The 18,032-nt window shown below is 38.0% G+C and overlaps 1 protein-coding gene across 1 annotated transcript; it reads left to right on the plus strand.

The window, feature by feature from the left end:
* Positions 1-2,256: 2,256 nt before the first annotated feature.
* Positions 2,257-3,192, plus strand: LOC101556588 (olfactory receptor 6C2-like). The gene has a single exon (XM_004601874.2). It carries the CDS (start codon positions 2,257-2,259, stop codon positions 3,190-3,192), a length of 936 nt encoding a protein of 311 aa, XP_004601931.2.
* The last annotated feature ends 14,840 nt before the right edge of the window (positions 3,193-18,032 follow it).

Consider the following 18,032-nt stretch of genomic DNA (forward strand, 5'->3'; position numbering starts at 1 on the left):
TGGGGTCTTGTTTATCACAATAATTGTTGTAATTGTTGATGTAGACATTCTTCAAATTCTATATACAAAATTTAATTCATGGTTTTTAGTGAATGTTCATTTATAGTGTATTGATAAGTAGAAATTCGAAAATAGGACTGAAGTTTGAGGAATACAAATATCATAAAGAGTACTAAAGAAAGGGAGACCTGTGGTAGATAAATAAGAAACATAAAAGAAAACTCAAGAATACAGATATCATGTAAGATTTAAATTCCTGAATGTTATAGTGTATTTGATAAGCCATATCAAGTAAAGGACCAAATAAAATGGCCACTTTTAACCATCAAGATCTCATCTAATTATATCTTTTTATCTGCCTGCCTATCTGCTATCTATCTATCTATCTATCTATCTATCTATCTATCTATCTATCTATCTATCTATCTTGGGGCCATACTCAGCAGAACTCAGGGCTTATGCCTGGCTCTGTGCTCAGGGATCACTATGGGTAATTTTCAGAGAACCACATGTGATGTTGGGGATTGAACTTGGGTTGATCACAATTTGATTATAAAGAAACTTGATAAATTGAAGTCAATCTCTTTCAGCAGTCGAAGTAGATTGAATAAGAAAAACTCAAAGTTTAATATTTTCAGCTACCCACTAATCCAGTATTTTGTGTTACCTACTTGTGATTTACTCTATATTTGTTTTACTTAAAATAAATAAGTGATGGGGCTGGAGCGATAGCACAGCGGGCAGGGCGTTTGCCTTGCACGCGGCCGACCCGGGTTCGAATCCCAGCATCCCATATGGTCCCCTGAGCACGGCCAGGGGTGATTCCTGAGTGCAGAGCCAGGAGTAACCCCTGTGCATCGCCAGGTGTGACCCAAAAAGCAAAAATAAATAAATAAATAAATTAATTAATTAATAAATAAATAAATAAGTGGACCATTAGAATCACAGAAGGTCATAAATATTTCAAAATTTTATAGAGATATGAGACCATATTATAATTGTATTATATACAGTGAGAAAATGTCCTGCTAATAAAACTAAAATATTGGATTGATCTGCCGAGTAAAATAAGTTTAGCCTAGTTTAGACATGGGGCTGCGTGCAGCCATGCAGGACATGTCCTGCTAGGGTTTGAGAGCAGGTTGTTATAACCTCAAAGCTGTACACTAAAGGTACTTGCTAGTTATTAATCACCCTGTGGTCACTGTCATGTAAATACTTTATCCTTCTTCTTAATAGTATTTATTAACTAGTAATCTTCTGCCTTGGTGGCAGAAACCAGGAGTATAGTGATGCCTATACATAAAACAGCAAAATAGCCCCTTGCTTAGGGATACCCAATGTGTATTTTACAACCTATTATTTGGACAGTCACTGAGTTTGTCTAATTCTTTGTGACTAACTCTGCTGGACAGTGTTTGTCTGGTGACTGGTTCAAGGCAAATATTGCCTGTGGAAGACCTCTACAGATGAGTTGTAGTGGGAATGAGTCTTCAAGAAATGTCTTTATTCTGATACAATATCCTGAGGTGATAAAACGACTGTAGGAAAAAATAAAATATTTTTGAAATCTTGGCAATAAAACTTGAATAAAATTTAGGTTTTAGACACAAAACATTTCTAAGGAAAAATAGACATGAGTGGGTGTCTTTTGTGTCATTTCACCTGAATAACTTTATGTGATGTGAATAAATTTATTAAGAAGTTAAAAGTAAAATTTGAGGTAGTTTTTTTAAATGTAGAAAATGGTCTCTCACTACATTAAGTTATATTATTTATTAATATGCCCTAAAATAATTCTGTCTCTCATATTATATAGTTAGTCTAAATAGAAATCACAACATTAAATTCATGTTAATATGTATGTTAGTGAGAAATATTAGGAGAGATCATAATAGAAGGAATGTTTATGTTTAACTATTTCCAAAATAAAAATATAAATAACCTCCACAAAATTTAGGTATTTGTAAGTATACTGGTTAGTTTACACAAATTATTGCAGTGCATAATAATTTATATGATTCCATGTAAATGATATCTCTAATTAAATTTGCACTCATTTTGAAAACTAAGACTGTTATCCAATTGAATGGCATTAAAAGATCAAAAGTCTGAATGATTTGAAAAGAGTCATCAAAGATTCAAATAATATGCACATAATTTTTCTAATCAAAATTTATCCAAAATAAATTCCCTCCTTTTTTCCTCTCATTACCTCTCAGTTTTATACGTAGAGTAAGAAGTCAGAACCCAGGAATGAGAAATCACACAGCCGTAACCACTTTCATCCTTCTGGGATTGACAGATGACCCACAACTGCAGATTCTGCTTTTCATATTTCTTCTTATCACCTATATGTTGAGCATTATTGGAAACCTCATCATCCTGCTCCTCACACTATTGGATCCCCGCCTAAAAACGCCTATGTACTATTTTCTGCGAAATTTTTCCATCTTAGAAGTATTGTTCACTTCAGTTACTATTCCTAGATTCTTATACAGTATGGCAACAGGGGATAAAACGATCACCTATTATGCTTGTGCATTTCAATTGTTTTTTGGATATCTATTTGGTATAACAGAATTTTTCCTCCTGGCCACTATGTCCTATGATCGATATGTCGCCATCTGTAAGCCTCTTCATTACATGACTATTATGAATCACCAGGTCTGCAGAAGGCTTCTCTTCTGCTGCTGGGTGATTACACTGTTGGTCTTAATTCCACTTGTTAGCTTGGTAATGGGGCTCGAATTCTGTGAAAATAATGCCCTCGATCACTTTGCTTGTGATGCTGATGCTATTATAACGATATCATGCTCAGATACACAGTTTGTGGAGAAGTTGATTATTATCTGTGCTGCATTTATACTCATTGCCACTCTCCTGTTTGTGGTTTGGTCCTACACTTGTATCATTCAAACTATTCTTCGATTCCCCTCAGCACAGCAAAGGAAAAAGGCATTTTCCACCTGTTCCTCTCACATGATTGTAGTTTCCATAACTTACGGCAGCCTTATCTTTATCTATATGAAACCTACAGCGAAGGATGAAATGAACATCGATAAAGGGGTTATATTGTTAGTTACTTCCATATCCCCTATGATAAACCCATTTATTTACAGCTTGAGGAACAAACAAGTAATACAAGCCTTGAATGATTTAGTAAAAAAACTTGTGTCATCAAGGAATTAGGTATTTGTTTTAGTAATTGTTTATATATATATATATATATATATATATATATGTTTTTGTTCAGTTTGACTATTTTTGGTCTCCTTCTCGTCTGCTTACATTGATAACTGGCTTTGATTAAGTCATTTGTATGCTTTCTTGTAAACCAACCTCATGATTTTAAATTCTACTTAAAAAAAAAAAAACTTTTTATTCTCTAGTAGGGGGTTGAGACTCACCCTGCACTGCTCAGGGGTTACTCTGGCTCTGCACTTAAGAATTACTCCAGGTGTTGCGCAAGCAACCATATGGGATGCCAGGGATCAAACCTAGGTTGGCTGTGAGCAAAGCGAATGTCCTAACCACTGTACAAATTCTCCAGGCCCTACAAGTTTACTTAAAATTTGTTTTCGTTTGTATTGGGGAAGGGGCACACCAGGAGATACTGAGAGATTACTTATGGGTCTGAGCTCAGAAATTACTCCTTGAAGTTTTACTTTGGATTTAATCTGGGCCTACTGCATGCAAGCCAAATGTCCTACCCACTGTACTATCCCTTCGGACTCCAGAGTCAGATTTTAAAAAAACAAAAAGCACATGAACAAAACATGTTTGAGTATCAGTAATGACCCTTCATATGTTTATTTCTGTCATCTCTATGCATACATAAATGATTATATATGTATAGTCTTTTTCACTTTATCTATCTCTGTGTATATCTATTTATATAAATAAAAATTTAAAAAATGTAAAAACTCTTGACTACATGCATAAATAAAAATAATTTATTATATGACATTAAAGATGTGATGTAGCATTAAAAACATAACACAATGTTTCAAATAAAACATTTCATATATTATTTTGTGTAATTTTTAAAATGAGACTAAAACACTAAATTCAGATTGTTATTTATACTTGACTGTATATTTCCTTAACAGTATTTTTAGGTACAAAACAGATTTTACAAAGTCACCGTCACTGTCACTGTCATCTCGTTGCTCATCAATTTGTTCGAGAGGGCACCAATAACGTCTCTCATTGTGAGACTTATTGTTACTGTTTTTTAGCATATTGAATATGCCATGGGTAGCTTGCCAGGCTTTGCCGTGTGGGTGCGATACTCTTGGTAGCTTGCTGGGCTCTCTGAGAGGGTCAGAGGAATCGAACACAGGTTGACTGCGTGAAAGGCGAATGCCCTACCACTGTGTTATCTCTCCAAAATATTTATTTTTAAAATAAATTTGGGGGCCAGACCCTGCAGTGTTCAGGGTTACTTTTGAATCTGTGCTCAGGGACTACTGTTTTACCACATGTTTCTTATTTTATTACAATTTCTTAGTTTGGGTAATCTGAAAATATATGCCTAATAATAAGAAGAATTCATCAGTAGTTGTTGAAATATAGTTATGAAGATTTTAGATTTAACATTAATATGTCCATTCTCCTCTTCCACAAAGAGTTTAGGTTTATTTGGTAATACCCATCACAGTGCTCCTGAAGCACCTCCACTCCTCTGTGTTTATTGGAATGTAGCTCTAAACGTTTTAGAGCTGTTCCCCTTGCCATAGGAATATTAGGTTTATCACAGTGCTCCTGAGGCACTCCCATTCCACTGTTTATCTACAACCTCTTCTCTATGCTCTCTTTCCCAACCGGTCTATCACCTTTCCCCCCCTAATCAGATTCTCTTAACTTGTAAGGTCAGATTCCTCAGAAATCTATGATTTTATATGTATGAGTGAAATACTGCCTTTCTCCTCTTTTTATGTCTTTTGAATAGCTTACTTTAAAGCAATGTCTTTCTTATATAAACACAGGAAGACAGTCAATATTATGCTTTGTGACATGGAATTTAACTGGCTTTGAATGTAATTCCTTCCTGGGCATCTGCTTCCTCTACATAAGCCTCAGTTGCCCTTAGTTCCTAGCACCTCAAAAGTAGAGTTCTGACGAGGAACTGAGTGAACCCAGGGCAAGCTGTGAGCTACCTTGGCATTGAAATGGGCCAGGCCAAAGTGCCACGATATTCAAGTACAAGTTGAGAGCTTTTTCAACTTCTAACAAGCTGTCATGATCCATTAGTAATGACGAGATAAGGACCCTACTAGGGATACGAAAGACTAATCTGGCCTGAGCACTGTAGTCTGAGATCGAGATGGCCCCAGGACAGCAATTCTATAAGCTTAATTAATCTCTTACTGTGTCCATACAAAATTATTAATATTGTGAATGTTTATACGTTTGTTGGACAGAGGAAAAACACACCTATATTTTCCTTTAGGTCACTCATCTTTCTGGATAAGAATCTGTCCTGGAAGTAGCTTCCCCGGAGGGAAGAACTTCACATCCGCTGATTGTATGATGATACCTATGTGTAAGCCCCAACCCCTCATGCTGGGGGATTTATCTAGACTGTAAGAGGGGCTATGGGGGAGAAGCAAAGAGAGAGAGAGAGAAAGAAAGAGAGAGAGAGAGGAAAGAATGGAGATGAGATTGGAATAAATGGCAATTGAGACCAACCAGCCTGGCTCTCCTTCCTTCCTTCACCTGTCCATTGTCATTGACCTTCCTGGGGGTGGGGGAAACGGCCTGAGACTACCAAATGCAGGTGGCAGGAGAGATAGAGCGCCTCTTCCCTGTTGTGTTTACACAATAGTAATTATAATGATTTATTATTAATAATAATAAATGATAATTTGTCATAATTCAATTAAGTAATCTATGTTTGTCTGTTTTTTTCCCTAAGATTGGCAGTGATTTTCAGAATCAAATGAGAAAAATCTGTGGTGATTCTGATGTAGGTGTGTCTCAATCTTCTTTGTCATTTAGTGGCAAAATAAAAATGATTTTTTAATTCTTTTCTTTCATTGTAAGCAGCATCTACACGGATATATATTTTCCTTTGAATTAATATAATATCTATAAAAGGATGTTAAAATCTAATAAGTAATAAAAGTTCTGAGTAGAATCTAGGAACATTACACTTATAAATATATCACTGTCACCCCATTGTTCATCGATTTGCTCGAGTGGGCACCAGTAAATTCTCCATTGTGAGACTCGTCATTACTGTTTTTGGTATATTGAATATGCCATGGGAAGCTTGCCAGGCTCTGCTGTGCAGGTGAGATAATCTCGGTAGCTTACCGGGCTCTCCGAGATGGGAGGAGAAATTGAACCCAGGTCCTCTATATGCAAGGCAAATGCCCTACCCGCTGTGCTATCCTTCTAATTAATTGCCAACACCTCTCTACTTTATTTTCTCATTTTATCATTTTATTTATGTGATAATTTATGCTATTTAGATTAAAAAATGAGTCACAAATTTAAATGCATCAGTTAACATAGGTCATTTTATTATAGATTTTAAAGCTATGATTATTTAAAATGCTTGATCAGGACCAGAGAGATAGTACAGTGGGCCAAATTCTTTTTTGTTTCCTTGTACACAGCTAATCCAGTTTTGGTTCCCAGCATCACATGCAATCCACAAACATATCCAAAAGTGAACCCTTAGCACAGAGCCAGAGGTATGCCCTGAGTACAACTGGCTGTGCACCCCACCTCAAAGAAAAACGACTGATGAAAAAGGGAACAAATCAAGACATTCATATTGATAAACTTCTTTTCTTTGCTTTCCACAATGTTTTAATTTACTGTTGGAAAGCAACAAGTTATCTAACATAAAGTATAAACAATATTGAAGTTCTTGCATGTTGGAATTTTTACATTACCATTATATATGTTTGAGTTGTGTTCTCGAAAGTGGTTATCCTAGAGTCATCTTTGTGCACCAGAGACAAATGTATACTGAGATTTATGATGATGGAGTACTGTAAGTTCAATCAATCCTAGTCCTTCTAATTACTCATATAGGGCCTGTATATCTTGACTGATATTCTGTCTGGTTGATCTGCATCATGACAAAAGTGGGGCATTGAAGTCTTCCATTCCTACTGTATTTCCACCAATGTGTCTTTCTTGGCCTGTGAGCAGAAACTTTACAGACTTTGTTGTCACTTCGTTTGATGCCTGTGTGTAGATAAAAGTATGTAGAATATGTCCATCCCCTTATCTACTTTGATTAGACAGAATGCTAAGTAAACATGTCCCAGATATTTTTGTATGATGGTTTCTCCTCCTTTCAGTCTGAGACTATATTTATCGCAAGTGTTTGCGTGTGTTTCCTGGAAACAGCAAGTAGATGGATTTTGTTTCCTGATCCAACCAGTCCCTTGATGCCTTTTGACAAGTTATTCCTACTCAGAAAATTATTGATACAGATGAATTTGTCATAATTTTCCTATGAATATTTTGGTTATTTTAGCCCTCAGGCATTTATTATTTTGTAAGAGATCATTATTATCTGTTGTAGGGATGGTTGTAATGTAGCAACTGTCTCAAACTCTTATCTGATAATATATTTATTTCTCCCTTAAATCTGAATGATATCCCCCTTCAGGGAAAGTGACTTTTAGTTGGAGATATTTTTCTCACAATTTTTTTTATACATCATTCCTTTTTTTTATTGCTTGCGTGGTTTCATATGCTAGATATGCTTTGATTTTTGTGTACTTTTCTTTGTATTTAGGGCTTGCTTCTCTCTAATCATGTTAATCTGTATTTCCCTTTGGTTTTTGACATTTTGATTTATTTATTTTGTCACACCAGCAGTGCTCAGGGTTATCTTCTGGCTCTGTCCACAGGGATAAATTCTGGAAGTTTCAGGGACCATGTAAGGTGCTGGGGATCTAATTCAGGTTATAAGTGTGCAGGCAAGCACCCTATACACTGTATTACTACTCTATCCCAACCTTGGACCTCTTGCATCTGTGCACAAAAGTTCATCTAATGATTGGGGAAGTTTTCAACTATTACCTGTTCCAATACTCTTTTATCACCTTTCTCTCTTTCCTCACCTTCTGGATTCCTATGATCCAGCTATTAATCTATTATCTATATTGTACATGTTCTTCATTAAAAAAAACATTGCTATGTTACCTCTTATTTAGTGTTGCTCACTTCTGTTTTGACTTTAAGATTATGTGTTTAGGTTTTTTAATTCTGAATTCTGTTTCTGTGACTATTTTGTATTATTTATGGGGTTCTATTTGATTTTGATAAATTATTTAATATTTTGCATCAGTATTTGTGTAAGCTGATTCGATTTCTATTTGAAGATTCCCTCATTTTTTTTTCTACCATTATGAAGACCATTGTTCTGAGATCCTCCTCAAATGGCATCAATATTCTTGATGAGATTAAGGATGCCCCTGGATTTTTTATCCCTCTATGTTTAAGAAGCACTGAAAAACGAGTAGGTTTGGAGAGATAGTGCTATGGTAAGGCACTTGCCTTGCTTGTGGGCAACCTGGGTTTAAGCTTGACACAGCACATGGTCTCTTGAGCACTTTAAGGAATGAGCCCTGAACACAGAACCAGGATTAAACCTTGAAAACTGTCAGATATGGACCAAACTTAAACGAAACAATAATAAATTATATTAAAATAAATTTGTAAAAACTAATAGAGTACAGATTATAGCTCAGGAGTAAAAATGAGGATTTTCTATATCCCTGCACCTAGTATTGGCTAAGGCCACACAACAGTTCTTACAACCATTGATATGGTGTTTTCCTGGGATGGAAACTGACAATTTTAATCTGTGACCTCCAACGCAGGCAATTGACGTTGAAATCTTAAAGTGGTGAACTAATTACATATCCTATTGTGGACTAAGTGGGCTCTACCTGTGGCTATCTTTTAAAAGACCTTCCTCTGCCACCTATTATCTTTACACATGAAGCCATTACTAAAATAACATTCAGCATTGGTACTTCCTCCTACTGTCAGAGCCAAGAGGACAGAAATGAATGTGGATTGGAGAAAAAGTAAATTTTGGTTGAATGCCCCTATTTATTTTGGGCTCTCAGCTGTCTTTAATTATTCCTGTGATGTAACATAACCAGTCAAGGTCCATAACACCTAGACCAGCATTCTTCAATCACTGACCAGTGGGTAAAGAAATGTGAAAAACCACTGGTTTACCACTTTGATTTTAACTGCTGGTGTGGATTAGTGCACGAGATGTGTGCTGGTCCACGGGTGTAAGAATGCTGAATAATGTCACTGGGATTATTCATTCTCCTGGGAGAGACATATAACCTACAATTTCAGATTTTTATTTTTATATTTCTACTTATCACCTAAATGTTGAGCCTTGTTGGAAACCTGACCATCATCATTCTCACCTTTCTGGATGCCCACCTAAAAACTGCCACATACTGTTTTCTGATAAACTTTTACTCCTTAGAAATCTCATTCACATCTTCCATCATTCCTAGACTTTTGTACAGTATTGCAATAGATGACAGAAACAATACCTGTAACATTTGCACCTATCAATTATTTTTGGTATACCTACTTGGTATCACTGTCACTGTCACTCTCATCCCGTTGCTCATCGATTTGCTCGAGTGGGCACCAGTAACATCTCCATTGTGAGACCGAATTGTTGTTATTGTTTTTGGCATATCGAATACATCACGGGTAGCTTGCCAGTTTCTGCCGTACGGGTGAGATACTCTCGGTAGCTTGTCAGGCTCTCCAAAAGTGGTGAAAGAATCAAACCCGGGTCAGCCGCATGCAAGGCAAATGCTCTATCCACTGTGCTATCCCTCCAGCCCACCTATTTGGTATACCAAAAATAATTTTTATAGCTATCTTTGTATAATTTTTTTTTAATTTTATTTATTTTTAATTAGAGAATCACCGTGAGGGTACAGTTACAGATTTATACACTTTTGTGCTTATACTTCCCTCATACAAAGTTCGGGAACCCATCCCTTCACCAGTGCCCATTCTCCACCACCCGTAAACCCAGCGTCCCTCCCACCCTCCCCAATCCCATCTCCCCCCCACCCCACCCTGCCACTGTGGCAAGGCATTCCCTTCTGTTCTCTCTCTCTAATTAGCTGTTGTGGTTGGCAATAAAGGTGTTGAGTGGCCGCTGTGCTCAGTCTCTAGCCCTCATTCAGCCCGCAACTCCCTTCCCCCACATGGCCTTCGACTACAATGTAGTTGGTGATCGCTTCTCTGAGTTGACCTTTCCCCGGAACGTGAGGCCAGCCTCGAAGCCATGGAGTCAACCTCCTGGTACTTATTTCTACAGTTCTTGGGTGATAGTCTCCCACTCTGTTATTCTATATACCATAGATGAGTGCAATCTTTCTATGTCTGTCTCTCTCTTTCTGACTCATTTCACTCAGCATGAAACTTTTCATGCCCATCCACTTAACTACAAAATTCTTGACCTCCTTTTTTCTAACAGCTGCATAGTATTCCATTGTATAGATGTTCCAAAGTTTCCTCAACCAGTCATCCGTTCTGGGGCATTCGGGTTTTTTCCAGATTCTGGCTATTGTAAACAGTGCTGCGATGAACATACATGTGCAGATGTTGTTTCGATTGTACTTTTTTGCCTCTCTGGGATATATTCCCAGCAGTGGTATTGCTGGGTCAAATGGAAATTCAATATCTAATTTTTTGAGAGTCGTCCAAATTGTTTTCCAGAAGGGCTGAACCAGTCGGCATTCCCACCAGCAGTGAAGAAGGGTCCCTTTCTCCCCACATCCTCTCCAACAGCGGTTGCTTTTGTTCTTTTGGATGTGTGCTAGTCTCTGTGGTGTGAGGTGGTATCTCATGGTTGTTTTGATCTGCATCTCTCTGATGATTAGTGATGCAGAGCACTTTTTCATGTGCCTTTTGGCCATTTGTATTTCTTCCTTGGTAAAGTTTCTGTTCATTTCTTCGCCCCATTTTTTGATGGGGTTGGATGTTTTCTTCTTGTAGAGTTCAACCAGTGCTTTATATACCATTGATATCAACCCCTTATCTGATGGGTATTGTGTAAATATCCTTTCCCATTCTGTGGATAGTCTTTGGATTCTGGTCAATGTATTTCTTGCGGTGCAGAAGCTTTTTAGTTTAATGTAGTCCCATTTGTTGATCTCTGTTTTTACTAGATTGCTTAGTTCCGTGCCACCTTTGAAGATACCTTTATCTTCAATATCGTGGAGGGTTTCGCCGACATTGTCTTCAATGTACCTTATGGTTTGTGGTCTAATGTTGAGGTCTTTAATCCATTTTGATCTGACTTTTGTGCATGGTGTCAGGTCAAGGTCTAAACCCATTTTTTTGCATGTGGTTGTCCAGTTGTGCCAGCACCATTTGTTAAAGAGGCTTTCCTTGCTCCACTTCACATCTCTTGCTCCCTTATCAAAGATTAGATGGTCATACATTTGGGGTTGTGTGTAGGGATATTCCACCCTGTTCCATTGGTCTACGGCTCTGCCTTTGTTCCAGTACCATGCTGTTTTAATTGTTACTGCTTTGTAGTAAAGTTTGAGGTTGGGGATGGTGATGCCTCCCATCATCTTTTTCCCAAGAATTGTTTTAGCTATCCTTGGACGTTTGTTATTCCATATGAATTTTAGGATTGCTTGATCCATTTCTTTGAAGAGTGTCATGGGTATATTTATAGGGATCGCATTGAATCTGTATAATGCTTTAGGGAGTATTGCCATTTTGACAACATTGATTCTCCCTATCCACGAGCAGGGTATATGTTTCCATTTCCTCATGTCCTCTTTGATTTCATGGAGTAGCGTTATGTAGTTTTCTTTGTAAAGGTCTTTTACTTCCTTGGTTAAGCTGATTCCGAGGTACTTGATTTTCTGGGGCACGATTGTGAATGGGATTGCTTTTTTCATGTCCCTTTCCTCTGCCTCATTGTTTGCATATATGAAGGCCATGGATTTTTGGGTATTGATTTTGTAGCCTGCAACTTTACTGTATAAGTCTATTGTTTCTAAGAGTTTCTTAGTAGAGGTTTTAGGCTTCTCTAGATATAGTATCATGTCGTCTGCAAATAGTGAGAGTTTGATTTCTTCCCTTCCTATCTGGATGCCCTTAATCTCTTTTTCTTGTCTGATAGCTATCGCAAGTACTTCCAGTACTATATTGAAGAGGAGTGGTGAGAGTGGGCATCCTTGTCTTGTGCCTGATCTCAGAGGAAAGGCCCTTAGTTTTTCCCCGTTGAGGATAATGCTTGCCGTAGGCTTGTGATAGATGGCTTCGACTATCTTGAGGAAAGTTCCTCCAAACCCCATTTTGGCGAGGGTTTTCATCATGAAAGGATGTTGGATCTTGTCAAATGCTTTCTCTGCATCTATTGATATGATCATATGGTTTTTATCTTTACTTTTGTTGATATGCTGGATTATGTTGATTGATTTCCGAATGTTAAACCATCCTTGCATCCCTGGGATGAATCCCACTTGGTCGTGATGTATGATCTTTTTGATGAGTTGTTGGATCCTATTTCCCAGTATTTTGTTGAGGATCTTCGCATCGGTGTTCATCAGGGATATTGGTCTGTAATTTTCTTTCTTTGTGATGTCTTTGTTTGCTTTTGGTATTAGGGAGATGTGTGCTTCATAGAAACTGTTTGGGAGATTTCCTGTTTTTTCAATTTCCTGGAAAAGTTTGAGGAAAACAGGCAGCAGGTCTTCTTTAAATGTTTGGAAGAATTCGCCAGTGAAGCCATCTGGGCCTGGGCTTTTGTTTTTGGGGAGTTTTTTGATCACAGCTTCAATTTCCTTAACATTGATGGGTCTATTCAGGTATTCCAAGTCTTCTTTGTTCAGCCTTGGGAGATTGTAAGAATCGAGGAATCCATCCATTTCTTTTAGGTTCTCCTGTTTTGTGGCATATAGACTTTCGAAGTAGTCTCTAATGATCTTTTGAATCTCACTGGTTTCTGTTATGATGTCCCCCTTTTCATTTCTGATTCGATTTATTAGGGTTCTTTCTCTTTCTTTCTTTGTGAGTCTTGCTAGCGGTTTATCAATCTTGTTTATTTTCTCGAAGAACCAGCTCTTTGTTTCATTGATCTTTCGGATTGTCTTTTTGGTTTCCATGTCATTAATTTCTGCTCTAATTTTTATTATTTCTTTCCTTCGATCTGGTTTGGGTTCCCTTTTCTGGTCCTTTTCTAAGGTCTTGAGTCGTGAAGTCAAGCTGTCTATGTGGGCCCTTTCTTCCTTCCTGAGGAATGCTTGGAGAGCTATAAATTTTCCCCTTAACACGGCTTTAGCTGCGTCCCATAGGTTTTGGCAGCTCGTGTCTTCATTCTCATTTGTTTCAAAGTATTTTTTGATTTCTTCCTTGATTTCCTTCCTGACCCACTCATTGTTCAACATTGAATTGTTTAATTTCCAAGTGTTTGACTTGATTCTCCGTGTCAGTGAGTGGTTAGCTTCTATCTTCAGCGCATCGTGGTCTGAAAAGATGGTTGATACAATTTCTATTTTTCCGATTCTATTGAGGTATGTTCTGGGGCCCAGTACATGGTATATTTTAGAAAATGTTCCGTGTGCACTGGAAAAGAATGTGTATTCTTTCTTTTGGGGGTGTAAGGCCCTGTATAGGTCTATTAGGCCTCTCTCTTCAATTTCTTCTTTCAGAGTCAGTGTTTCCTTGTTGAGTTTTGTTCTTGTCGATCTATCTAGAGGCGATAAGGCCATATTGAAGTCTCCGACTACTATTGTGCTGTTAGTGATGTCCTCTTTGAAGTCTGCTAGGAGTTGTTTTAAATATTTAGCTGGTCGCTCATTAGGTGCATATATGTTTAAGAGTGTGATTTCTTCCTGTTGAACATATCCCTTGATAAACAGAAAATGACCTTCGCTGTCCCTTTTAATCTTTTTCAACCTGAAATCTATGTTGTCGGATATTAGGATGGCCACTCCAGCTTTTTTACGGGGGTTGTTTGCTTGCAGGATTGTTTTCCATCCTTTGACTTTGAGTCTATGTTTACTCTGTTTGTTCAGGTGTGTTTCTTGCAGGCAGCAGAATGATGGGTTTAATTTCTGGATCCATTTTGCCACTCTGTGTCTCTTGATGGGTGCATTTAGGCCGTTGACGTTGAGAGAGATTATTGTGATAGGATTTTGTGTCATATTTCTGTGGTATTTGTTGTTTTTATGTGGCTCCACCTTGTCTTACAGTAGCCCCTTGAGACCTTCTTTCAAGTTTGGTTTTGAGTCTATGAAGGACCTGAGCTGTTGTTTATCCGAGAAGTAGTGTATGGTTCCTTCGAGTTTGAGTGAGAGTTTAGCCGGGTAAAGTATTCTTGGTGAGGCATTCATTTCGTTGAGTCTTTTCACTATGTCCCACCATTGTCTTCGGGCTCGGAGGGTTTCCTCTGACAGGTCTGCTGTAAATCTGAGGGGTGCTCCTTTGTATGTAATTTCCTTCTTTGACCTTGCTGCTTGCAGAATTGTGTCTCTATCCATAGCATCCGTCATTCTGACTATGATATGCCTTGGAGTCTTTTTGTTCGGGTCTCTTTTTGCTGGTACTCTTCGGACTCCTTGTATCTGGATGCCTGCCTTCTCCAGCTCTGGGAATTTCTTAGCAATGATGTCTTTGACTGTTTTTTTTTTCATTGGGGTTACTTCCCTGTGGTTCTGGTACTCCAATGATTCTTATGTTGTTTCTCTTGAAGTCGTCCCCCAGGGCTCTGATTCGCTCTATAGCCATTTTGAGGTCTTTGGCCATGATTTGTTGTTGTCTATAAGCTTTCTGCAGCTCATCTTCCAGGTCGCTGATTCTTTCTTCAGCTGTAGTCATTCTACTGTTGAGGGCATCTAGTGAGATTTTTATTTCATCTACCGATTCCTTTATTTGTGAGATTTCCGTTCGAAGATTTGAAATTTCTGCTCTCATTTCTGCTCTCATTTCTTCCTGAATTTTCTTGGTAGACCGTTCCAGCGCTTGATTCATCTCCTCCCTTAGTTTATTGGATGTCTGTTCCATGGTTGCTTGGAGTAGGTCGACTCTCCTCCAGATCTCCTCTCTAAATTGTTTATCTGAGAGGTCATAGATGTGAGTAGCCCCCATTGATGTTTCTGGAATTTTTTCTTCTCCCTCTCTTGGTGGAGGGGATTTTCGCTGCTTCTTCATATTGTTACGGAAGTATAGAGTTGGAGCTCTGTAGTTATTTGTTCCTTTTTCCTTCTTGTGGAAAGAAGGTTTTCTGATCGTGCTAAACTTCCGTTATTAAATGAGAGCTTTTATAGTGTCAGACTAAGCGAATGGCTATTTTGTGTGTTAGAGATTGCAAAAGTGAATTTTCAAAAACATACAAGTACTGATTGAGCTGAGGTAACAAAGAATAACTGCGGCCGCTCTGAGAGGAGGCCACGCCCACTGACATACAGGACACGCCCCCAGTGTCTTCCTGCGAGGGCGGGCCGCAGTTAGGGGGCCCGGGGAGGAGCCGGGGCGCAGAGGACACGGGCTGGGGCGGCTGGAAGGTCTCGGGGAGTCCAGGCGGCGGGAAGCGGGGTGCGGGAGGGCGTGGCCGAGGGTCCGGGACGGTACCTGAGAGGGCGGGCCGCAGTTAGGGGGCCCGGGGAGGAGCCGGGGCACAGAGGACACGGGCTGGGGCGGCTGGAAGGTCTCGGGGAGTCTTTGTATAATTTTTGTATACCTATTTTGTACAGTATATCAACAGGTGACAGAACCATTACCTATAATGCTGGTGCTCATCAATTATTTTTTGTATGCCTATTTGGAGTAGTAGAATTTTTTCTTCTGGAAACTATGTCTTATGGTCATTATCTAGCCATCTGCAAATCCCTTCATTACACAACTGTCGTGAACCTCAGGGTATGCAAAAGACTTATCCCTGGCTGCTGGATAATTACATGGTTGATTATTTTTCCACCACTTAGCTTTGGACTTGGAGTAGAATTCTGTAACTCTAATATTGGCCACCTTTCCTGTGATGCTAAGACTTTTCTGAAGATTTCATGCTCTGATACAGAGGTTCTAGAGAAGTTAGTTGTTTTCTTTTCCACATTTGTCCTGCTAGTGACTCTAACATTCATGGTTTGGTCCTATTGAAGTATTATTCAAACAATACTTCAATTTCCCTCCATTCAACAAAGGGAAAAAGTATTTTCTCATTGTTCTTCCCACATGATTGTGGTTTCCATAACTTATAGTATTTTCTATACGCAAACATTATTTATTTGTTGTTTTAGTCCATATGTACATAATTAGGTAGATATTTGCTTAGGGAAGGTATTGATGTAAGCAATATGCGTAGTGGTAATAATTTTGTCTTCTAGTAAATTGATAATAATTATCTCCATTACATAACGCAGAAAATAACACTATAGTCCAGGTTATTTCAGAAACATTTTGGCCAATTAGTTTTGTTTTGGGGGGATCACCTGGCTGTGCTCAGGCTTATTTTTCTCTGCACACAGGGTTCACTCCTGGAAGACACAGAGGACCATGTATGGTGCTGGGATCCTGAACCTGGGTTGGTCACATGCATGGCAGTCACCCCATCCACTGTACTCCATCCCCTTGTCCAGTATTTTTTTTTAACATAAGACTAGAATCCCTACTAAGTTTATGTGCCATTGTTATATAAGTTCAATAAAATGGAATCAGTACTATTTTGTGGTGGGATTGGTGCTGGAAGATTTTATTCCTGAAATTCAACTATAAATAACATTGTAAATCACATGTGCTATTAAAATGAAAATAAATAGAAAAAAACTTTAGAATTTGACTATTAACTAAAATATTTCTGGCATAACATAATATCATTGTCATAAATAAAGGAACAGTCTTTAACTACTAAACAATTAAAAATAAACTTATTTTTCATATAGCATTCAACAAGATTTTTGTAATAATGTTTTAGTGACATAATTTCAGACTAGTTGTTTTACAGTGTGGGCTTTTAGTGAACATATTCCCTAAGAAAAAAGAAATACTTCTTTAAAAACTTTTTTATGTATTGAAGTTGATAGCTTTCCCAATTTGTTTCCCTTTTTCCCTTTTACAGCTCTTGTTTTTAGTTTAGTTTAAATATTTTATCCTTCCATTGGTGGAGGAGAATGGACACTGGTGAAGGGATGGGTAAACGATCATTGTATGACTGTAATGCAAACACAAAAGTTCAGAAGTTTGTGACTACCTCATGGTGATTCACTAATAAAAAAAAAATTGTTCTTCACAAGAAGAACTTAGAACAGCTAGGGGGTGACTCCAGGAGATATCCTTCCACAAGCTTATTTTAGTGTTTCATGTCCCTGATCTAGCTTCCTGGTTCTTCATCTCTCTCTCTTACTGTTTATGTTTGGAGTGTTTTGGTGTCGCATCTGGCTGTGTTCAAGACCTCCTCCTGGTTTCTTTGCTCAGAGATTATGGTTTTGTGATCAGGGATTTGTCCTGGTTGGACTTGAGGGACCCTAGTGAGTATCCAGAATCGAAGCCAGTTTGCCATGTGTAAGGCAAGTCCTTTACCTGCTGTACTCTCTCTCTTGCCTGCTAATTATATATTTTAAAGAGGAGTGAGGTTTTTGGTTTGTTTGCTTTGGGTCATTTCTGGGACCCCAAGGATCTAATAGTAAAACAAATTAATAGAAATACAAACTTTTTATTTTTATTCTGGGATCCCAAGGATCTAACTGATAGTTTAACAAATTAATAGAAATAAAAACCCTTTATTTTTATTTTATTAAAATAAAAAGTTTAATAAAAACTTTTTATTCCACTTTATGAAAAAGTGGAATAGATGGGATTAAATAATCAAATTATGATTTAAAATAAGATATTATATATGCATATATGTACACTTCTAGGTGGGCTCACATCTATAATATATGAAATATACATATTGGAGATACACACCAAGTGGTGCTCAGGTATTACTCCTGACTCTGTGCTTAGGGATCATTCCTGGCCATGCTCAAGGGAACATATGAGGTGCC

Source organism: Sorex araneus, chromosome 2 (genome assembly GCF_027595985.1).
Source record: "Sorex araneus isolate mSorAra2 chromosome 2, mSorAra2.pri, whole genome shotgun sequence".
In the NCBI taxonomy this organism is placed as follows: Eukaryota; Metazoa; Chordata; class Mammalia; order Eulipotyphla; family Soricidae; genus Sorex; species Sorex araneus.